General features: G+C 40.5%; 2 protein-coding genes across 6 annotated transcripts in view; one reads left to right on the top strand and one right to left on the bottom strand.

The window, feature by feature from the left end:
- LOC129771817 (zinc finger protein 585A-like) overlaps window positions 1–20,781 on the top strand; it is a 64,942-nt gene extending 44,161 nt beyond the window's left edge. Inside the window, exon 7 of the mRNA XM_055775877.1 lies at window positions 20,525–20,781. Coding sequence (XP_055631852.1) covers window positions 20,525–20,604 — 80 coding nt within the window. The 3' untranslated portion in view covers window positions 20,605–20,781. The remainder of the gene's footprint in view (window positions 1–20,524) is intronic.
- LOC129771816 (glucosylceramide transporter ABCA12) overlaps window positions 1–24,219 on the bottom strand; it is a 142,600-nt gene that overhangs the window by 23,750 nt on the left and 94,631 nt on the right. For all 5 annotated transcript variants that reach the window (XM_055775874.1, XM_055775871.1, XM_055775872.1 and 2 more), the window contains exons 9-13: window positions 6,204–6,387; window positions 5,664–6,147; window positions 5,369–5,601; window positions 4,562–5,305; window positions 4,318–4,498 (exon numbers count right to left, since the gene is read on the bottom strand). In XM_055775874.1, coding sequence (XP_055631849.1) covers window positions 4,318–4,498; window positions 4,562–5,305; window positions 5,369–5,601; window positions 5,664–6,147; window positions 6,204–6,387 — 1,826 coding nt within the window. The remainder of the gene's footprint in view (window positions 1–4,317; window positions 4,499–4,561; window positions 5,306–5,368; window positions 5,602–5,663; window positions 6,148–6,203; window positions 6,388–24,219) is intronic.

The following is a 24,219-nucleotide window of genomic DNA, read 5'->3' as shown; positions in this document are numbered from 1 at the left end:
ATTCATTACGATTTGTTCGCTCGTTGGATTCACATGCAGGCTAAAAAGGGTCCTTTTCAGGATCACAAAATTATCTTCAATCTAAAGAGTTTATTGTTTTCTTGTCACTCGATATCCCCATCTTGTTCGGCTAAACCTTCCTGTTTAGCGATTTGTTGCCACTCGCCACAGCTTTCACAATTGGAAAATTTCTTCCCATCCAGCTTTGTGACATGTTGTACAGTAAATTACATTCAATGCGACGTGCCAAAGCGCCACTCAGTGTCGCATTGGAGGCGATTTTAACCTGTAATTGAACATTTGTGATGACAGTGGTACAGTGTCGACTTTCAATGTGGGGTCATAATTTGGATCTCTATGTTTACAAAAATGTCCAACTAAATAAGTCGCATTACATGTCCATCTAATTAGCTAAATGTCAAACTAATTGTAAATTACTGTACTTTCAATCTGGAAACAATTTAAGAATTGGTGAAAATTGAATAATCTGGACAGTCCCCAACTATTAATAAGCTCAGAACAACTGCCAAATTCACATACTCATCAGATCCTGGCAAACAAATTATGAAAAAATCAATTTGTGTTTTATTATTATTTTGGATAATGTTTTAGAAAGCATTGAACTGTATTTCGTAAACTCTTTTTTGAAAGGTTTAATGGCCCTGAAAAGCGCCTTGTTTTATGGAATGGTTCCAATTTAGAAAACTTAGTACTCGTGGTTTTGAAAAAAACCATTTCGAACGCCCTCGATGCTGCCTTGTTCTGGATTTGCCACCAAAGCAGTTTGTATAAAGAACAAACTTTTTTCTTCTGCTACCTGATGCCGTTTTGCGATTGCGTTTGCCACTCGCCACTCGCTGCAACTGCCTGTTGTCTTGATGTCCACCGAACCGAATGTGTTCTGTTCCGAATGCGGGTTTTCTTATCGTCGCGAGCAGCTTTGCCAGCTAACTCGATCACTTCGGCGGCCGAAACTATATAACGCCGGCTAGGTGGACTGGTGCACTGGTACTAACGCGCTCGGCCTAGCTACCCTTGCGGGGAACTCCAGATCAACACGGTTCGAGCGGGATTTTGCCTTTCCCTTCACTTTTCCTCCTTTACCATGTCCAGACATGGCTGCTTGGGTTGGTTTGTTGATGTGTTGTGATGCGAACCGATGTGGTGTACGGTTTGAATGAGAATGATCGTTACGGCAGCGGAGCGGGGATTTTTAAGCTGACTGGCTGGCTCGAGAATTACGCATGTGTGAGACTGCGACCAATGTTTCGTTCATTTTTTTCTTTTTCCTTTCCAATCGTGCTTCATTCTATTTCGCTGCTGCTCTGGTTGCCCGTTTTGGTCGGTACGATTTGAGGAGCACAAAATGGACCAATCAAAAATGGGCACATAGTGCATTTTGACAATGCTTGATATTTCACAATTATTCAATTATTTATCTCAAGAAAAATGAAATGTTATTCGTTATGATAGATGCGTAGATATATTTCCTATCAATTGATGCAAAAACCTTTGCGATCTATTGAGAAATGCTCGAGTTATAAGCGTTCCAAATCTTGCATTTTTTCCTACTTGTTCAGTGCCTAGATTTCCATTTCACCCCCTATACCTTCCGGTTAGACGTAGTCCTACGTCAATAAAACACAAATTGATTTTTTCATAATTTGTTCTCCAGGATATGATGAGTATGTGAATTTGGCAGTTGTTCTGAGCTTATTGATGGTTGGGGACTTTCCCGATTATTCAATTTTCATCAATTTTTAAATTGCTTCTAGATTGAAAGTACAGTAATTTACATTTAGCTCGACATTCAGCTAATTGGACGGACCTGTAATACGACATATTTAGTTGGACATTTTTGTAAACATAGAGTTCGAGGTCCAAATTATGACCCCATATTGAAAGTCGACACTGTACCACTGTCATCGCAAATGTTCAATTACAGGTTAAAATCGCCTCCAATGCGACACTGAGTTAAATATAATTTACTGTACAACATTTCACAAGCTGGATGGGAAGAAATTTTCCAACTGTGAAAGCTGTGGCGAGTGGCAAACGCAATTGCTAAACAGGAAGGTTTAGCCGAACAAGATGGGGATATCGAGTGATAGCAAAACAATAATCTCTTTAGATTAAAGATAATTTTGTGATCCTGAAAAGGACCCTTTTTAGCCTGCATGTGAATCCAACGAGCGAACAAATCGTAATGAATGTATTTGTTCTTTCTTTCTTTGTTTTTTAAGAGGCTTTAAATTTTGAAGTTCATTCGCCTCTAATGTATTTTTTTGCCATCGCTGCCTTTTAACGCTCTTTCGTTCGTCTCGTTGGACTCGCCCCTTTGGCTGAGTCTGCCGATTTGTCTCTATCCTGTGAGCGTGTACCGCTAGAGTACAAAAGGCGCGGATCCGCTGAAAAATATATCATTCTCTTTCAAACCGTAAATCAGTGTGGTTGTGTGGCATCGTTCCACATCACATCGCATCAACGGATTGGTGCCAGAGCACCAGTATACCTAATAGCGGTTATAGAATTTCGGCCGCCGGAGTGCTCGAGTTAGCTTGCAAAGCTGCTCACGACAATATAAAAACCAGCCTACAGAACAGAGCACATTCTGTTCGGTGGCAACAACTAGTTTCAGCGAGTGACAAACGCAATCGCAAAACGGAAGCAGGTAGAAGAAGGAAAAAGTTTGTTTATACAGACTGCTTTGGTGGCAAAACCAGCCACCGTAAAACACGGCGCTTTTCAGGGCCATTAAGCCTTTCAAAGAAGAGTTATTAAAAGTTTTTCACAATACCAATGCATTTTAAAGTGACATAATATGACATATAATATAAACTGATTTATTTTGTTTGTGCTTGTTCTTGAACTTATTGGTGGTTGGGGTCTTTTAAATTGATCATTCAGTTTTCAGAAACCCATGCATGGTTTCCGAATTAAAAGTGGTTTCAAATTACAACACATTGTATGCAGGATGGCATTAACGAATTTTCTCGGTAGCAAGAACTGCTTTCTTTGGTTGATAACTGATGTTGAAAATTGACTGACGTTACATCTGCATTGTATAGAAAAATAACTAAGGAGCAACATGATGAGCTATGTATTTCCTGCTGCTCTGTTCTTATTTTAAAGGACTTTAATCCGAAGGTCATCCGTCCCTGTATTTACTGTTGGTTTTTCAGAACGCTTATAGCTCGTTTATTTCTCGACAGATCGTAGAGTTCGTTTCCAAAACCTCAGCTCTTTTTTATTTTTATTTACTTTGTTTGCGGAGACTACAAATCTTACAATTCATTCGTCTCCGAAACACGGAAACAGTTTAAGGTACGGTAATGTGCTCAATAGTGAAATATATGATAGTGAATGAGCTGATGACCACCTATGCATCCCCTATCACAGCCATCATTTTGATTGTACGATATGTGCATACGCCGAAAGATACCCGGCGTTGAACATTTAATAAGTACAAAGCCTTCGGAAAAAAATCAAGAATCAACTATAAGACAGTGAGAAAAAATTGAGAAAGTTTGTAAAAAAACGCAAAAAAACAAACAGAGTAAACAGTAAACTAATCCATTTTTCAGGTTGATAGGTAGGTATTCACGTAGGAGAAGAAAATAAAACAATATATTTAAAATATATATTTAGCAAAAGCTGTCCCCTTTGTATAGTTTGTTTGTTTCTTTGTTTTTAAGAGGCTTTAAACTTTGCAGTTCATTCGCCTCTATTTGTATAGTCCTACGTCACTCCGGTTATGTCCCCGACATTACCCACCCGTCTTTTTTTTCTGAAACTGTCTACCTGTCCTATGAACAGGCGGACGAGACGTCACTTAATTTCAAATGACCGAAGCTCCTCTTGAGGACAGTTGGAGCATTATTAAAACAGTCATAAACAGTGTAGCAGAGATCATCCTAGAACACGTGAAACAAAGACGACAGTACGAGTGGTTCGATGATGAGTGTCAGCAAGTATTACACGGAAACAACTCTTCTGTCTATTCTAGAGCACGACTTTTTCTGCTTCCTTCAAGCAGCTAAAAGTCATCTCCTAAAACCGCAACAAGCGAAAAAAGCGAACAAGCGAAAAAAGCTGCGCTCAACGAAACAAAATTACGAACTAATTTAATCGAAATCCATGCTATTTTGAACACTCTCGAACTACTGATGGACAAAAATCTTCCGCTACAACTTTAGGCTATCCGAGTTATTGGCTTTTGAAATTTTTCTCTTCTTACAATTGAATAGAAAAAGAGGACCTTTATGCCAAATGTCTCTCTAGCAATTTGATTTGCGACTGATGAACGTATTATCTTACCATAGCATCCCACAGTAAGGAAACTCCCCAGTAGTGTTTAAACTTCACACCGGCTAGTTTCTGCTGCATTTTTTCTCCACGAACTCGCTCGTTCACAATGTAAACAGATCCGCCTGCCAGAACTAAGCTGAAGGCTAGTAGAATAATCAGCGAAATTCCAGCGTCCGCTACCTTCTGAAGACTAAAATAAACAGAACAGATTATTTACTTATTAGCAGCCTAATATGAATCGAATTGAACCTACATCGATGAAATTGTGAGCTCGTCTTCCTCGATCCTCAGCGGGTGATTGATGGTACGAATGCTGTAGTTTGTGTTCTCCAACTCCGCCTTCAAGATAGCCGAATCCAGCATATTTAACCACACCGGCATCGAATGATAGCCCTTGTTGTTATACCAAATGAAATGCTTTTCTTTGCGTGCTGTCAGTCCGCCATACCGTTGCTCGGCAAAATCTCGGCTGGTTTCTAGAACCCAACGGAAAGCATCCTCCGAGCTATTGAACAGGAAACACTCCCTATCCAGACAACGTGACAACAAATTGGAATCAATTTCGGTCTGAAAAACGCTTCCACTGCCCGGTTTGGTGTAGAATTCGGTCGATCCTTTGTAGAGATCGGTGGAGAACTCGAGTGCCTTGTCGTGCTCACCGGGCGGGCGAATGGTCATGAAAAACATGGCGACGATCTGGAACAGCGTTGGAAGCACTAGCAGACAAATCAGAAGTCTATAGTTGCGTCGAAAGTGTAGGAAACGTTTGCTGAGAAGACTGGTTATTATTTGGAATGTGCTTTGTTTGTTTTTGGTAGGCTTTGTTCCGTGGAATCCATTATCTGTTACAATTTCTGGTTCACTCAGTTCGGTTGTTAATTTCTCTCGATTGTTTAGGGTGTTGAAGATGTTCAATAAATTTTCATTCTTTATGTCATAGTGTAAAATCAAAGTCTTCTCCTGGAAGCGATTTAGTTGATCAAAAAGAGGTTGAAGGCTGCGGAAAAAAACAATAAGCTTTAGAAAATCTAGTATCGATCAACAAATAAGAAGCCATTACTCTATTTCGGATGGATCTACTTCGGCGTATGTAAGTTTGTACAGCAGTTTATTCCTCGCAAGCTTCGACACGTCGTACTTCACGGAGGTTTGCTGACTCAAACACTTGTCTAGCTCAGAAATTACATTCGTCCTATCGGTTTCCGAAAGACCCTTCAAAGTGATGTCCACGTATAAGGTGTTTGTGAAACGATTTTTCAATTCTTCCTGGCTTTGTTCTAAAATCGCTTTCCCCTGTGAACAATTAATTTATGATTCAAACAAGGATTATTGAGTTGTCACATAAACCATCTTACATCTTCCAAGATGACGACCTTGTCGCTCAGGGATTCCGCTTCGTCCAGGTGGTGTGTCGCCAGGATCACCGCCCGCTCTTTGCGAAGGGTCTGAATCAACTCCCAAATGTACTTCCTGGCTTTCGTGTCGACACTGCTGCACGGTTCGTCGAGAATCACGAGGTTTGGCGAACCGAGGAAGGCGATTGCTATGCAAAGCCTTCGCTTGAATCCACCGGACAGTTCCGAAGCTCGGTAGTGTTTGTATTTACCCATTTTGAGATTATCCAGAGTTCTTTGGATCTCGGTATCGAAGCCCTTGGTCAATTTGATCCTCGCATACAACTGTAGGTGTTCTTTTGCCGTGAGCTTGGGAATGAGAACGTTTTGCTGTGAGCACAATCCGATCTTCTCGGCGTTGTTCCTTAGACCTGATATGAGATCGTAATCCAGGGGCAAATGAACGTCACCAACCACTGGCCGAATTTGACCTGTCAGCAGTTTTCTGAAAGAACTGGCTGTTAGTACCTTGATCAGATGTCTGGTTTACAGGTATATTACATAATTGTACTCTTCCCAGCACCGTTACGTCCGAGAAGACAAGTGACCTCGTCTCGTTTGAATGCTATCGTTACATCGTCCAATGCCTTTTTGTTGTTTTCGTAGATCACGTCCACGTTCCGCAGCTCAGCTCCGATGCTTTTGTCCAGCTTTATTCGGTTGACCTGGTAAAAGGTTGTATCCTCTGAAAAAAAAAGATTATTTGATTACAAAACAGAGTTTGAAATTCAATTAATAACGATTTGAAAGTATTATTAGAAGTACATATAGCTTCAATTGTTCTGAATGGTTCCAAGTAACCGCAGATTATGGGGTTTCCAGAAAAGCTAGACGTTTGCTGATGATATACAGTTCATGTCGCTTTCGGTTCCAAGCGAAAAAAATTGTTTTTTACAAAGTTCAGAATATCTAGTGGAAAGCTTTTGTAATGGATTCAAAACGCTACCCGTGCTCTAAGCTAATCAAATCACTTGAACTCATACAATGTAGTGGTTTTTGCAATCAAGCGACGCATCTCAAATATTATTGGGTTGGGGAATATGTTCGCAGCGTAGCTTTTATTTAAACAAAAAACAATGATTATATCAATAAGTTAATCAATTGTATATTCGCCGCAATTCATTTTTTCCGCCAATTCACGACTGGTTCTTCATCGAATTCAGAAGGGGCGTGTCAACGACGTCAAATGCGGGCGCTACACGATTCGTCCAACGTTTCACTCGAATGTTGGACTCAAACATTTGACTCGATGAATCGACAAATGTTGTGACGAATGTGCTGCTACACGGTGAAGTGAATGTTCGATTCAATGCAATCGGTCCAAACAATCGGCGAGTATTTGGATCGAATGTTTATTGTTTTTATTTACCATCAAAAACGCTAGGAAACTGGATGACGATGCGAGTATTGAAATTGCTGCCATAGCAATTTACTTAGGGGCTGTCCACATATCACGTGGACAGAAAAAGCACGATTTTGGACTCCTCCCTCCCCCTCCGTGTACAAGCGTGGACATTTTCATACCCCTCCCCCAGTTGTCCACGTGGACATTTTTCCTTTTTTATTTGAGGAAATAGCTGAATTGCGCAGAAGTTAAATTTTAAGTCCATTTGAGTTTATGTTGTTTCAAATTTCACTAGCTGTACCATGCCACACTTTGCTGTGACACATTGAGGCTTTATTGCAAAACAAAACATATGTTTCATATGAGTTTAATTTTGAAATACTTGTAATACTTTGTTTTTCTATTATCTGCGAAGATATAAAGACTATCTGGTTTCCCAACACGGAAACGGGAGGCGATCTGGCGTAGTGGTAACATCCATATCTCTCACGCAGAGATCACGAGTTCAATTCTCACTCCCAACATTCTTCAAAAAATGGAACTAAAACCACTAGCCAAAGCCACCAATGGAACTAAACGAACCAGCCGAAATGTGTTGAATGTAAAATAATAAAATCATAACAATAATATTATACTATACTTTTTATTAATTTATAGTACGGATGGTTTGTACTGCATTTTTTTGCAAGACCCCTAGAATATGACTTTGGCATGTGTTATTGTAATAGAGATAATAGAGAAGAAAAAAAAAACAACACGGAAACGCGTAATATATAGTTGAACAATCCGCATCCGAATATCAAACACATAATTCCAAAGATACATATTCAATATAAGAAAGTTAATTTACGTTCACAGCTTTATCTCAGAAGTGTGCTTCTTCTATTTGGAAATCTTAAAGCTTCCTGAGGTATTGGCAGTAGTGGATCCTTGAAGTGGATTGTATATTGTATATGAGCCTCATCAGTGCCGCATTTTTCGAGTTTTTGAAGCGCACCAAAACGAACAGAACATTTTATATGCATGGATTTTTTTTATCAATAAAAAGAATTTCAGGAAAAGAAAAGATGAAGTAGGAAGCATGTACTGATATTTATAGATCTTCACTTGACAAAGGATTGAGGAGTAACGGGTCGAAATTTTTTTTTCGGAACAACTGTAGCTTCGATATAATTGATTATATGAAAATAAAAAATACAGCATTTTCTAGCTACAAATTTCTAGTTTAGGGATATCGTACGTATATATGTTTAGTTTGATATGTATATGCGTTGTAGACAAGACATTGCAACAAAAATAAAGTGTTTTTGGTTTGCTTTTGAATTTTCTATTGATTTCTAAAATATATTCCCAATAAAATCTAATCAACCTAATTATTTCGCTTCCATTTGATCCATAGAAAGTTTCAGTAGGACTATTTACTATAAAGGTATTCTCTATGAAAAATTATGGTTCAATTTTGAATTAAGAATATTTCATGAAATAATGAACGCACAGCAAATCAATGGTCAAAACTGCCCACTGCAAACTTGACAATATTCTATACAAGGTCCAGTTGTTACTTTGACGAATGCATTATTTTATAACAGAGTTAAAGCGTTTCAAAAATCACTCAAAATTTTCGATGTGGCATTTTGCTCCTCTTTTTTTGTTGAGTGTAGTTCTTTGCCTCCTCCGGAATACGATTGGTCACAGGAAATGTCGGTTCATTTACACACTCGATTCACTTTTAGTCGTCAACACAATACGAAACCTTTACCGCAATAGTTCGGGGAATTTTCAGAGGGCACTAATAGCGTATTAAAAATATTTTCAATTTATATTTTCTTATTTTTCATCTGCTTATTGACCATTCTTCATTAAGTGTCTAGATGGCTTCCAAAGAGCTCGTGGGGAAAACTTACATTAAAAAAACTCACGACTCATTGATTTTTTACTAACCTTGCCCCAAAAGTTATTTGTATTGCTTTTTAGTTTTTCCCGTTTATGTTGTTTTGATTTTCCTCCACTTGAATCCTTATCAAAAAATCACTTATGAAATTCCAACAGTTTACTAGAGAGTAATTCGACGCCAAATAAATCAGCTACTGCCCCTCCTCACCCATTATTTTAAATTTGTTCATTTAAAAAAACCATGGATGAGTTATACCTATGATATAACCGCAAGCTTGACGTAGGACTGCCGTTGGTTTAGTAATCATTTGTGTTTTTTCAATCAGCAATAATCGCACTTCGTATGTTCCTCATTGGGTACGATATCATCGCTGCGCAGAACTATTGATTAAATTATTCATTAAACTAGTGAATGAATGAAACAATTTACGAATTCAATTGCAAACAAATCCTAATTTAGGTCAATTCATGCATTATGGTAGTGCTTATCGCAGCAAATAGTTATCAACATTTTGCCTAATCATCAAACGGTATGCGTAGAAATTCAGTGAGCTGGCGACATGAAGGGGCATGCAGTCTTGAATAACCGAGCCAAAGCGTTGTATTTGTACCCGCTTTTGTAGACCGTGTTAGCAAAACGCATTTCGGAGTGTAAAAATGCATGGGGTTATGAAAAGTACTGCCGAGATCTGGAATATCGATTTTCCCAACTCATTGGTTTCGGAAACTGTGTTGGGAAAACACATTCCGGTTTGCAAAAACGCAAACGAGTACAAAAGTACCCGCTGCTTGTATCTATTCTGCCATGCCGATTTCCACAGGCTCCATGGTTTTAAAGTCTGTGTGAGGCTGTGTTAGCAAATCGGAATTTGCAAAAACGCAAACGAGTACAAAAGTACTCGCTTTTTTTCCCAAAATATATATTTTATTAAGGCACATGTGGCGTTAGCTTGACGGGGCCGGGAGTCCAATATTTTGACAGTTTTTGTCTTACAACTATGTTAGTAATATGTAACCGATTACTCGCGGTTGGCTCGAGTTTAGTATTACAAGTGTTCTCATAATTGGTATGTTGCAGTCTTCGATGCTCTGTACGTGTGCCCGACACGGGATACTTTCTATTGGGATGCAGCTGACCATTAATCAGCAACGCCCCCCTAGTCTGTACCTCATATCTAGCGTGGTGCGTCTTTCTCGACTCGAGGAATCCAGGATAGAATGGTCACTAGCCGGCGCAATCATCAGCTCGTGTAGAGTTGTCATGAGCGGTACAACCTTTGGCTCTTGTTGAATGATCAGTGGACTGCACAACCTTCGGCCCGTGCATCTGTAAAGAGTGTGTGTATGTATTGCTGCTTGTATCTATTTTGCAATGCCGATTTTCCTTGGCTCCATGGTTTTGAAGTCTGTGTTAGGGAAACATTCATATTTGCAAAAGCGCAAACGAGTACAAAAGTACCCGCTGCTTGCGTTTATTTTGCCATACCGATTTCCCCAGGCTCCATGGTTTTGAAGTCTGTGTTAGGGAAACATTCCGATTTGCAAAAGCGCAAACGAGTACGAAAGTATCCGCTGCTTACATCTACTTTGCAATGCCAGTTTTCCCTGGCCATGGTTTTGAAGTCTGTGTTAGGGAAACATTCCGTTTTGCAGAAACGCAAACGATACCGATTTATCCTGGCTCCATGGTTTTGAAGTCTGTGTTAGGGAATTATTCCAATTTGCAAAAGCGCAAACGAGTACAAAAATACTCGCTACTTGCATCTATTTTGCAATGCCGATTTCCCCAGGCTCCATGGTTTTGAAGTCTGTGTTAGGGAAACATCCATTCATTCCTGCGATGGTACCTCAATCGCTGCTCAATTATAACTGAGTGGATTTACGAGCGGCGCTCGCTTATATACCGATTGGTGATTTCAATAGCCGGTTTTGAAAGCAATTTTAAGGCTATTGAAACAAGTTTTTGGATCAAAAAGTAACAAGCATATAACGCGTAGACATTTTATCTTTCGAATGAAGTGTTTATCATACCATTTCGTTCAGTTGTTTAGAAGCTATTAACGCTCAAAATCTCGGTCTCCGGCGTAACGCTTTCGTTTTCGAAACATTGGTTTTACACCCCGGTATAGAAATGAAAGACGTCAAAAAAATATAACTCTTCCCGATTGAAATAAGTTTTTGAGAGATCAATCAACTTCTATTAAAATTCAAAGAAATTTTCTTATACAGGTTGTTAGGTAGTCGAGCAGGAATATTTCAGGTGATAGAGGATCATGTTTGATCATAAAAATCTTCCACACTTATTGTAAGATATGTATGACCAGCAGCTTAGCAACACTGTTACCGACAAGCTACCAACCTCTAAGCACAGAATAAAGGTGAAAAAAGGCTTTCAGCCATTCAAGTATAAGATCGTAACGAGGAAACATCCATGTATTACCGTTATACAATAAATGTACAATTAAACTATAATTGTGTTGCTATTGCCTTCGTTTAGTCACAACACTACACATATGGTCAAATCTCAACTACGGAAGAATTATTGAACATTTCTTTTTTGCCTTAAACTGATTTTGATTCAAAAAGTACGCCGCTTAGCACGATTCAATTGCTTCCATTTGAGGAAAACTGCATAAAATTCTGTTGCGAAACATTTAAATTAGGGGAAGATAACAAGAAGGAAAACAGTGTGGCATCGAGGAAAGAATTGTAGAGTGGTTGGAGAGCTTCAATTTGGTTGATAAAAACAATCCAGTTTATCATGCATTTTTGGAAAATTAATAAAAACCCATAAAAGACACTACATTTTAAAGTTCTTCTTTACTTGTTAAGGTTTCTTAATTACATTAAATTGAATGTTTTCTAAATTAGAGTTAGTTCAAGACATGAAATTAGGCTCAAGAAAAGTTCTACAACGGTGTCCTACTTGAAAATTGACCATATGCGTAGAAGAATCTTTTTCATCAAATATGATCCTCTATCACCTCCTGAAATATTCCGAATCAGCTACTTAATTCCATGTATATTCTTATCAGAATACTGGCTCAATTGTTTTAAGTTTGGCGACTAGTGGTGCATGGACAATCTTACGCGAATGTAAATATTGTTTCCTAGAAATTGACGAAATTAAAACACTTTGGAAGACTGATTTTACGTGCTATTCTGTATGAAAAACTATACAGACATTAGTATCCTATGACCAACTGTTCTTGAAATATAATAAAATGTATAGGAAATTATATTAGATATAAAAAAACATTTATGCATTTCATAAAACATCAACAATTATGAAATCGTTTATTTTTGTAGCATACTCCGTTACTATAAAAAAGTTCGATCATAGGAAATAGCTTAGTCATTCACAGTTTACGTGAGATAAAATACATGAACTTTGACTGAGCAGCTCAATTCATTTACTGATAAATATGGCGAGTTTTGAAATTCTTGAACATGTATTATTTAATTTAATTTTGAATGTATAAATGATTGTGTTTAAACAAAATAATCTTCCTATCCACGTGGACTCAGTGTTTACCCCCTCCCCCCTCTCCGTGGACAAGCGTGGACATTTTATCACCCCCTACCCCCCCTAAAGTTGTCCACGTGGTATGTGGACAGCCCCTTATATCGGGCTGTAAATTAAAAATGCTTGAAATCAACAACTGCAATATTTTGCCGAATATTTTGAATTTTATGAACCAATTTCATAGTTCCTTCATCAAAAACTTGTAAACAAACCAATCTGTCAAAGATAGATTCGGACGAATCGTGTAGCGGTGTATCGAACGCATCGAGTGTCGAATCAACGAATGACAAAAATTCTTCGACTCGTGCCACTCGCGTTGGAAGGTAAAGCCAGCGCTACACGATGCTACGAACACCCTCGAATGCTGGACGCTCGATGATTCGACGCATCGTGTAGTCGACTGACGAGCTACGAACCTCCAATGTCGAGCGTCGAATATTCGCATTGGATGGTAATCCGTTCGTTGTGGATTACCTTCCAGCGCGAGTGGCACGAGTCAAAGAATTTTTGTCATTCGTTGATTCGACACTCGATGCGTTCGATACACCGCTACACGATTCGTCCGAATCTATCTTTGACAGATTGGTTTGTTTACAAGTTTTAGATGAAGGAACTATGAAATTGGTTCATAAAATTCAAAATATTCGGCAAAATATTGCAGTTTAATAATGTTGATTTCAAGCATTTTTAATTTACAGCCCGATATCAGTACAATTTCTACGGCAGCAATTTCTATACTCGCATCGTCATCCAGTTTTCTAAAGTTTTTGATGGTAAATAAAAACAATAAACATTTGGTTCAAATACTCGCCGATTGTTTGGACCGATTGCATTGAATCGAACATTCACTTCACCGTGTAGCAGCACATTCGTCACAACATTTGTCGATTCATCGAGTCAAATGTTTGAGTCCAACATTCGAGTGAAACGTTGGACGAATCGTGTAGCGCCTGCATAATCCACAACGAACGGATTACCTTGCAACGCGAATATTCGACACTCGACATTGGAGGTTCGTAGCTCGTCAGTCGATTACACTATGTGTAGCGCTGGCTAAAGTCGCTATTTTTGAACTTTGCAACCCATTTCTGTGCTGTAGAACTTCTCCATACACGTCGCAATATTCCGGGCTGGATCAGCAGCTTTTTGATTTCGACGAAAAGCATAGAAGAGCAGGGTTTGGATTGAGCAGCGGTACGAACTAGACGTGCTCGTTCGCGCTCCGTGTTTTCTCTTCGAGTGTCAGTGGTGTTTCGATGAAAAGATGCACTAGTTGAATATAAAAGTGTGTTTCTACATCGATATATTGAAATCCAAAGGGATTCGTTCAATTCCTAGAATATTTTCGAAAGCTGCCAGCATAAAACCAATGTGTATGTGTGATAGTTGAAAACATTCTAAAGGCGTTCTAGTGGGTGTAAACATTGAAAATAATGTCTGAATAAAAAAGAAAATCCGCGAAGCCTGGCTAAAGGCGGGATTGGTAGAGAGTTAAGGTGGGACCACAATGCCGCGCTATGCGTCGCATTGCGACAATTGTGCTTTGACATGTGTGTTTCCATTTAGTCAAACACAATAATGCGTTGCGTCATTAGCATCGTTGTACTAAACGCTAGCATTTGTTCTAAACTGCTTGCGCCGAATTATCGATGGCAGTGGCATGGTGTCGACGTCTGGTGGCAACTTCAAATTAGGGCCATAATTTGGGTCCCAAACTCGTTAGTGTAATCTCTATCAGATTAGAAGACACGGATCCGGTTTTTAAATTCTAAAATTTGAATGAAAATTTTCACATCATGTCATATGATTACTTGAAACACGTGTTTCTGACTTTCATTCAACCATATGGCTAAACAATTCCAACATTGTTGCTGAATTTTTTCATCATAATATAGAATTGTCTTTATAAACAATTTTCGTATGAGACTTTTTCACCACCTGCAAACAAAAATGTTTTTCATTTAAATGGAATACTAGTTTGATATGGAAAAGCTAATTTACATTCATAATTTTAATTTTGAAAACGGTATAATTCCAACTGAAAATCAGCTATTCTTACACGCTCCCCTAAACTAGTGAACGAAGTTCAATGCCGCCAGCGCGGATATGGCAATGTGTTGTTTTTAAAAACATTCAACTGATCCGTGGACACTACAAGAACAAGATTTTCATACGAATTTTATTTTGTTTTTGTTTACATTAAAAGTGGTGACGCGAATGCTAAATTGTGACTGCAAATCAACAGACTGCGTCGGGCAAATGTTTTATTTTTTTTTATTTAAATTGTTTATTTTTACAGGCTCAGTTACATAGGTTTAAAGGAGCCGAACTCCTTACTGTATTGTTACTAGTATATAAACATTTTTCCTTAATTCTAATGTTAATAATATAGGAAACCGATTACTCGCGGTCGACTCGAGTTTAGAAGGGTTTAGAAGGGTCAATATATCCTCATATCCCTTCCTTTTCTTCAGGAAAAGGAAGGGATATGAGGATATATTGACAATGATCACACTCACACTCTCAATCACACTCTCAATCACACTTATCACACTCAATTCTTAAACCTATCTTATATCTAATATGTATTTACATTTCATCTTATTCTTAAGAAGGGATCCGATCTCTCACAAAGGAAAAGGAAAAGGAAAAACTAAGGGTGTAAGGACAATCACACACGAAGATCGATAGCTTTAAGGAATACATATATTTGGGACATGTAATCAAGGTCTAACCGAGCCAACACGTCTCTCACCGGCATCATGGGCTGCCTTCCTCGGGCCCGAAGGGTGACTACTAAATTCGATCTGGCGACAAGATACAGCTCGCACGACCAAACAACGTGCTCGATGTCGTGGTAACCTTGGCCACAAACACAAAGATTGTTGTCGGCAAGATTAATACGAAAGAGTAGCGCATCTAACGAACAGTGATTGGACATGAGTCGGGAGAAGGTGCGAATAAAGTCCCGACTCAAGTCCAGACTTTTGAACCATGGTTTGAGGCTAACCATAGGGATAATCGAGTGGAGCCACCGGCCCAATTCATCTTCGTTCCATTTGCGTTGCCAGTTAACTATGGTATTTTTGCGGACTAAAGAATAAAATTAATTGAAGGCGATTTGACGCTGATAAATATCGCCTTCAATTGCACCTACCTTTGCTAATGAGTCAGCCATCTCATTACCCGGAATTGAGCAATGTGAAGGGACCCAGACAAAGGTAATGACATAACAGCGTCTGGATAAAGCACTCAAAATTTCTCGTATTCTCTCAAGGAAGTACGGCGAGTGCTTTTCCGGCCTCACTGAACGGATAGCTTCGACAGAGCTAAGACTATCCGTTACAATGTAATAGTGTTCAACAGGTCGTGAGGCGACGCTGTCCAGCGCCCAGTGTATCGCTGCCAATTCAGCAATATACACTGAGCAAGGATTCTGCTAAAAAATGCTAAAAAATTCGTTGAACACTCCAAATCCTGTGGACTCATTCATAGAGGACCCATCAGTAAAGTACATATTATCACAATTGATATCCCCATACTTTGCATCGAAGATCGTTGGAACGATCCTCGATCGAAGATAATCTGATGTTCCATGGATATCCTGCTTCATGGACAGATCAAAATGCACAGAGGAATTGATGTAGTCAGGAAAACAAACACGGTTGGGAATATACGAAGAAGGATTAACCTGCATGGAGACGAATTCATGATATGAACTCATGAATCCAGAATGAAAATTTAGCTCGATCAGCTGCTCAAAATTTCCGATCACCAATGGGTTCATAACCTTACACCGGATGAGGAACCGAAGAGATAATAAATTGAAGCGATCTTTTAGTGGGAGTAGGCCTGCCAAAACCTCGAGACTCATGGTATGCGTTGAGGGCATACATCCCAACTCGATACGGAGACAAAGATACTGAATTCGCTCGAGTTTAATGAGGTGTGTTTTGGCAGCTGATTGAAAACAGATACTGCCATACTCCATCACTGAGAGAATAGTTGTTCGATACAACATTATAAGATCTTCGGGATGGGCTCCCCACCAGGTGCCGGTAATTGTACGGAGAAAGTTTATTCTTTGTTGACATTTTTTACTCAGATACCTAATATGGGCCCCCCAAGTACATTTAGAGTCGAACCAGACCCCAAGATACTTGAATGACATAGCATGAGTGATCGGTTTACCCAAAAGTTGAAGCTTCGGTTTTGCTGGCTTATGCTTCCTAGAAAAAACCACCATCTCTGTTTTCTCCGTGGAGAATTCGATCCCTAGCCCAATGGCCCAGGTTGAAAAATTGTTCAAAGTATCTTGTAAGGATTCTTGCAGGTCGGATTCGTTTGATCCTACGACAGACACCACTCCATCATCTGCAAGTTGTCTTAGGCTGCAATTTTGTGTAAGGCAATTGTCAATGTCGCTTACGTAGAAGTTGTACAAAAGGGGGCTTAAACATGAGCCCTGGGGGAGTCCCATATAAGAGACCCGACTTACTGCCGAATCTCCGTGAGAAAAGTTCAAATGTTTCTCACAAAGCAAGTTATATAACATATTATTCAATAGAGGCGGCAGACCCCGAGAGTGTAATTTGTCTGACAAAACCTCTATTGAAACAGAATCAAAGGCCCCCTTTATGTCCAAGAATACTGAAGCCATTTGTTTTTTTTCGGCGTAAGCCATTTGAATTTCTGAAGAAAGCAACGCAAGACAATCATTCGTCCCCTTGCCCCTGCGGAACCCATATTGTGTATCTGAGAGTAGGCCATTCGTTTCAACCCATCGATCAAGGCGAAACAAGATCATTTTCTCCAACAATTTCCGTATACAAGACAGCATTGCTATTGGGCGGTACGAATTGAAGACGGACGCGGGTTTTCCGGGTTTTTGAATAGCTATAACTCGTACTTGTCTCCAATCATCTGGAACAATATTATGCTCCAGAAACCGATTGAATAAGTTCAACAAGCGATGTTTCGCCACATCAGGGAGATTTTTCAGCAAGTTGAACTTAATTCTATCCAATCCCGGAGCAGAATTGTTACATGAAAGGAGAGCAAGAGAGAATTCTACCATCGAAAACTCGGAATCAAGATCGCACCTATCTTGTGGTATATCTCGAATAATTCTTTGCACCGGAGCGGAATCGGGACAAACCTTTCGTGCAAAATTAAAAATCCATCGATGTGAATATTCCTCGCTTTCATTGGATGAAGAGCGATTTCTCATGTTTCGAGCCACTTTCCATAATTTTTTCATTGACGTTTCTCGTGATAAACCTCCCACGAAATTTCGCCAATAAGCACGTTTTTTCCCTTTGATCAAGTTTTTAAATTGATTTTCAAGGTCCAAATACGTTTGAAAATTCTCAATGGTTCCACGTTTCCGAAAAGCTTTAAATGCATTCGATTTATCTCCATAAAGCTTGGAACACTGGCCATCCCACCATGGATTGGGAGGCCTTCGACGAATAGTGGAACCTGGGATGGGTTTCGTTTGAGCGCGAACCGCGCTGTCATAGATCAAACGAGAAATGAAGTTATACTCCTCCAATGGAGGCAAACCATCTCTGGAATTGATGGCTAGAGCAATCGCGTCCGCATATTTTTTCCAGTCAATATGTCTTGTGAGGTCGTATGCCATGTTTATTGATTCAGAAGAATTCAACCCATTGGTGATAGAAATTTTGATTGGCAAGTGATCACTACCGTTGGGATCCTGGATTACATTCCACTTGCAATCTAACGATAGTGAATTCGAGCAAAGCGAGAGGTCAAGAGCACTTGGTTTAGCAGGAGGTTTAGGTACACGTGTTGTTTCCCCAGTGTTCAAAACGGTCATATTGAAGCTGTTACAAAGGTCATATATCAACGATGAACGATTATCGTCGTACTGTTCCCCCCAGGCAGTTCCGTGAGAGTTGAAGTCTCCCAAGATCAATCGTGGCTCAGGAAGGAGTGAGCACATGTCAACAAGTTGCTTGCGGCTAACCGCAGCTCTCGGAGGCCAATACAAGCTGACTATACAGAGGTCTTTGCCTCTGATGTTTGCATGACAAGCAACAGCTTCGATCCCTCCAATAGGTGGAAGGTCAATTCTAAAAAATGAGTGACACTTATTGATCCCCAATAGTACCCCTCCGTATCTGTCATCGCGGTCCAAGTGTATTATATTAAAATCGTGGAAAGAGAGATCATTTTGAGAAGAGAGCCAGGTTTCGGATAGAGCAAAAACATCACAATTGAGTTTATGAATTAGAAATTTGAATGTATCCAATTTAGGGATAAGACTACGACAATTCCACTGTAAAACAGTGATATCTCCGACCTCTCTATTTAAATTAGACATCAAGAGAGATAATCATTGCAAGGAGGGGCCATGTTTGCATCAATTGCTGCAAAATTGTCTTTAGTACTGGAAGCATTGCGGTGACAATGGTTCTGATGGAGTCGGAAACATTAAAACACGTGAAGATTTGATCCACAAGGTCAGACAACTTTATAAATCCCGATTGGGAAGTTGAACTTGACGGAAAAACAGGGACAGTTGGGGTTTTTGATGTCCCCTCGAGTGCTGGGTCGTTCGAAGGTGAACTATTACCACGGAGGCCAAGAGGGACCTGGTTTTGCTTATCCGCTGCACTCGATTTTTTGGGCAAGCTAACAGGGGGTATCACCGGAGGGACTTGTCCTTGAACTTTGGGAGTGGTCACATTTTTGCGCCGGGGATTCCCTTGAGAAATAAACGGCGTGCCCCCGTTAGCTGTATCCGCTTCCATTTCGTCAACTGGCAACGTAGCGAAGACATTGTGTGTATTGATTGGTTGTTGTTCTTGAGCCAGTGGAGAAGCGCCCTTCAAAATTTCTGCGAAAGTGCGTTTAGAGCGTTCCCTCAAAGAGCGCTTCTGTTTCTCCCAGCGAGCCTTGTATGTTCCACAAGCTGAGAGCACGTGTGGGGATCCCCCGCAATATGGACACTTATGCTCAGTCGCACTGCAGGATTTCCCCTCATGTTGTTCTCCGCAAGTGGCACATCGTTCTTTATTGGCACAATAAGCAGCCGTGTGACCAACTGACTTGCACTTTAGACAAGTCATTGGCTTTGGAATAAAAAGTCGCACGGCTAATCTCAATTTATCTACCATCACGTAGTCAGGGAGAGCTGAACCAGCGAAGGTGACTCGAAACGAGTTGGACGGCGTAAATTTCTTTTCTTCTCCTTCATGGGAGACTGTTCCGAGCTGGCGGCAACCCAAGATCTTAACAGTCGTCGAGGGCAGTTTTTTAAAACGGCCGGTACCTTCACTCGTAATGTATTCGCACGTCAAGCCCGTTTCGGTTATCACACCCTCAATTTCGACTATGTGAGAGGGAATGTAGACCCGATACTCAATTGTAAAATGCTGATCGACAACAATCTTGTTTGCGTCTTTTAGATCATTCACGACAACTCGCAATTTGTTTGGTCTAACCTTCGAAATTTCCGAAACGGAGGTATACCTTGCCAGATCTTTCGCGATCTGCATGACTCTCAACGCCTTTCCATTTGGCTTAGGCCTGAAGAAAACAACCCAGGGACCAGTTCCGGGCGCATCTTCTGGATAGACCTTTACACGGGGAGTGGGAATAACAGGGGGGGAAGGCGAGGACGGGGATTGAGAGTGGGAAGACGAAGGTTGAGAAGGAGCGGGAAGAACAGAGGGAGAAGACGAGGTTGAAGGTAGAGTGGGATCGTTAAGGGCAGATGGGAGATTTGCTAGTTTTTTGGAGGGAGGCTTGGTAGGGTTAGCTGACTCGTCCCCAGAAGATGTATCTTCCGTATTTGGTACGCGTTTGAGTGACTTTTTTTATCACTTAGGAGGGAACTAGAGTCAGAGACCTCCATATCCGAAGGTCCCCCACCCTCTGCCATTTTAAAATTGGCACTTATATTCTAAGTATTTTTTTTTAAATACTATTTCACAATAATAATAATTCACAAAAACAAAAAAAAACTTATAATTAATAAATATTTTCTCTCACTATATTCAATCTTATTCACCTATGAACGCACTCCAGTGCAGATGAACGGGAGCGTGCTGAAAGCTCGTTGGTGGTGGGAATGTGCCTACGACACCACTACACACAGTCGTCGGTGAAAGCTTACCCGCACTGTCACTGTTGGCACGATGACTCGGCGAAATCTCCAATGTCGGCGAAGCAGCGACAAAACAAAAACCAATGCTTGGCTTTCCGAGGATGAAAACCTCTATCCACTTGCAGGCAGGGCACTTCACTCACTATCCAGATAGCGAAATGAACTCTTCAGCGGCAAAAAAAAACAACAATCACGCGGTAACCGATAACGGAACTTGGACGCGACTTTCCTTCGCCTGGTTACTTCGGGCAATCGGCGAAGAATGGCAAATGTTTTAGTACAAAACGCAAGCAATGACAGCTGATGAGAAGCAACGCACAACGCGGCATTCTGTTTCCACCTTTAATCATGTAGCGGTTTTATCACTTTGGTTTAGGACATCACAGCTCGGATAAGAACGAAAGGACAAAGCTATGTTTTTACATGCATAGTTGATTTTTTTTCTTTCTTATTATCTCCTCCTGTCTCATAGTGTGTTCCATGGCTTCCATGGCTTTCCATATTAAGTGCGATTCACATACAACATCCACGTCACGTTCACGTCCCGTCACGTCACGTTACGTAAGTTATTCTACCATGCAATTATTATGAAAACATTCACATACACCGGCACCGTAACGACCCGTCAGCATACGTTCAATGGAAACGACCGGTAGGATTTGTAGAAAAGAATAATTGACGGAGACGGACGGTTCCTTGGGTTTTTGTCTGGGCTTTGTGTCTCGGCTTTTGTTTTGATTTCGGTTGTACATTAATTTACATCTAATTCAACATTTAGCTAATTGGACAGACCTGTGATGATACACTTTTAATTGGACATTTTTACCTCTAATTGGACATTTTAGTAAACATTGAGTTTGGGGCCCAAATTATGGACAGACATTGAAAATCTCCACCAGTCACGAATGTTCAATGACTGGTTAAAATCGCCTCCAATGAGACACTGAGTGGTGCCTCGGCATGTCGCATTATAAGTAACTTACTGTACTTTTTATGCTAATAAAGGGTGTGTCACATCAAATTGCATCACGGAAAAAACGCTGTAGAAATTTAATTTTTAGGAATTATATCTTCAGCTTTCGCTTATAATCAGATAAGAGTGTATAGATCACGTTGGCCATGCTTCACTGTCAATTTTTCGTAAATTTGGAAAAATGTCGTCGAACGAAAAAGAGCGTCGTGAATTAATCCTGTGCACTCATTTCGAGAATCCGGAGTTGTCACATCGGGACATCTGTAAGATGCTGGGAATCGTCCAATCCACGGTCAGCAGAGTACTAAAACGATACTTCGAGAACCTAACCATCGACCGGAAGGTGAACAACGGCAACAATGGATGCTCCGTCAGTGAAAAAGATCACAAGCGCGTAGTTAAGCAGTTTAGACGTGATCCGAGAAGTGCGGTCCGGGATGTCGCCAATAAGCTGAATTTGTCAAGTTCATTCGTCCAGCGGACCAAGCAGCGGGAGGGCCTGTGTACATACAAGGTTCAGAAGGCTCCTAACCGCGACGAAAGGCAAAACATGGTGGGGAAGACGCGAGCCCGGAAGCTGTACCCCGAAATGCTGACGAAGCCGCATTGCCTGGTAATGGACGACGAAACCTACGTCAAAGCGGACTTTCGTCAGCTGCCGGGCCTGTTGTTCTTCTCCGCAGAGGACAAATTTAGCGTTCCGGAGGAGATTCGCAAGCAGAAACTATCCAAGTTTGCCAAAAAGTACATGGTGTGGCAAGCGATCTGCTCTTGCGGAAACGGGCAGGTTTACCTTAAGGAGTGCCTACAGAAGCGCTTACTACCACTATTGAAGCAGCACGAGGGCCCGACCATCTTCTGGCCGGATCTCGCTTCGTGCCACTATTCAAAGGACGTGTTGGAGTGGTACGAAGCCAACGGGGTCACCTTCGTGCCAAAAGAAAATGAACCCGCCCAACACGCCGGAGCTTCGCCCAATAGAGAAATATTGGGCGATTATGAAGCAGGCCCTCCGGAAGAACCCAAAAGTTGTCAAATCGGAGGCGGTCTTCAAGAGAAAATGGATTTCTGTTCAAAAAACAGGAAGTGGGTTATATCTATGGTATAACCGCAAGGGTGACGTAGGACTATCGTTGATTTAGAGATCATTTGTTTGAAGTTGAATCTAAATCCATCCTGAATGAATGAATAAATAAACATTTGGGTGACTTCAAAAACGAGAGTGTTACGTTGGAGACTCAAGGTTTTATGCATCCAATATTGGATACAAAAAACCTTGTTCTGAAGAATAATCTTCAGAAGCTTTCCTGCTAACTGCACTTGATTGACAAATCACAAAACCAAATGTATGTGGTCGCAGTATTATATGGATAGAAAACATTAAAATAAACTCGCTTGAATGTAATTTTCAATTCCAAGGGGAACTGGCAGATTATTTTTCAGCAACGATCATTTCTTTCCAGATTTCCTCTCGATAACCAGCAAACGAAAAGAGTTGCGCGCGTGTATGTGTGTGGCGGCTGCTTCTATGTCTTCCCGAGGAACCGTATTTCGATGCTGATACTCTCTTGGTCACGAGAGTATCAGCATCGACTTTTCTGCGCTCCCTCACAGTTAAAACAAACTGATTGCATTTCAGGTCTGGTCAGGCCAGGTAATGAATCCCTCGATCCCTCGCCGTTCAGCTCGTTCAGTAACGATGTTGTCTTGTCGATGTTCTCAGGCGTCGTGCACAAATTACGTAACGCTAAAAATCCGAATTTTGAACCACCTCCCCCCCCCTTTCGTAACGCAATTTCCTATCTCTAATAAACAGAAAGTAACGCAACATCTACCCCCTCCCCCCTTATCGCGTTACGTAATTTGTGCACGACGCCTCACGAAAAATGAATCGGTTTCACCACCAGAATATCATTTCAGTATGCTTTTCGTGCGTGATTGAATCGAGAGAAGGTGTGGTTTACGATGGCAATTTGGAAGGCAAACTAGAGGAGAATGAACTCTCTGAGTATGAAAATTTCTGCGACTGAGCAATAATCGATTGAAAATTATATAATTTTCGCGATACGAAACATTTTCCGTTTTTCATGTTATGCATCCAATATTTAATACGAATATATCCTACTGATGGGAAAGAATAATCTTCAGAAGCTTTCCAGCTAATTACACTTGATTGAGAAATTACGAAATCAAATGTATTTGGTCGCTGTGTTCGCCATATAATTAGAAAACATTAAAATAAACTCTTTCGCATGGATGTATTCTTCAATTCCCAGGGAACTGGCAGATTATTTTTCAGCAACGATTAGATCTTTCCGGAATTTTCTCGATGCTGTATGGCATCCAAACGAAAATTCTCGTTTCAGTTTGGCCTGCAAAAAACTTTTCTAAACTCTAATCCATCAAATTTGGAGCCCTGAAAAGGGCCGATGATTATATGCTAAGCTAATATAGCACCCTCTCCTTGGATTCGATGGGCCAGCTGAATGTCCTTGGGCATGATGTGACGCGTTTTGCGTGGATAGCACACAAATTTGTATCTTCGAATAAGCCTCCTGCAGCGTCATAACCGCGGAACTTTGGAAGCGCAAGTCGGTTTTGAAGTCCTGAGCAATTCCACGATCCAAAAGCTGCAAATGTAGC

Source organism: Toxorhynchites rutilus, chromosome 2, assembly GCF_029784135.1.
Source record: "Toxorhynchites rutilus septentrionalis strain SRP chromosome 2, ASM2978413v1, whole genome shotgun sequence".
NCBI lineage: Eukaryota > Metazoa > Arthropoda > Insecta > Diptera > Culicidae > Toxorhynchites > Toxorhynchites rutilus.
This window is presented reverse-complemented; position numbering and strand designations above follow the sequence as displayed.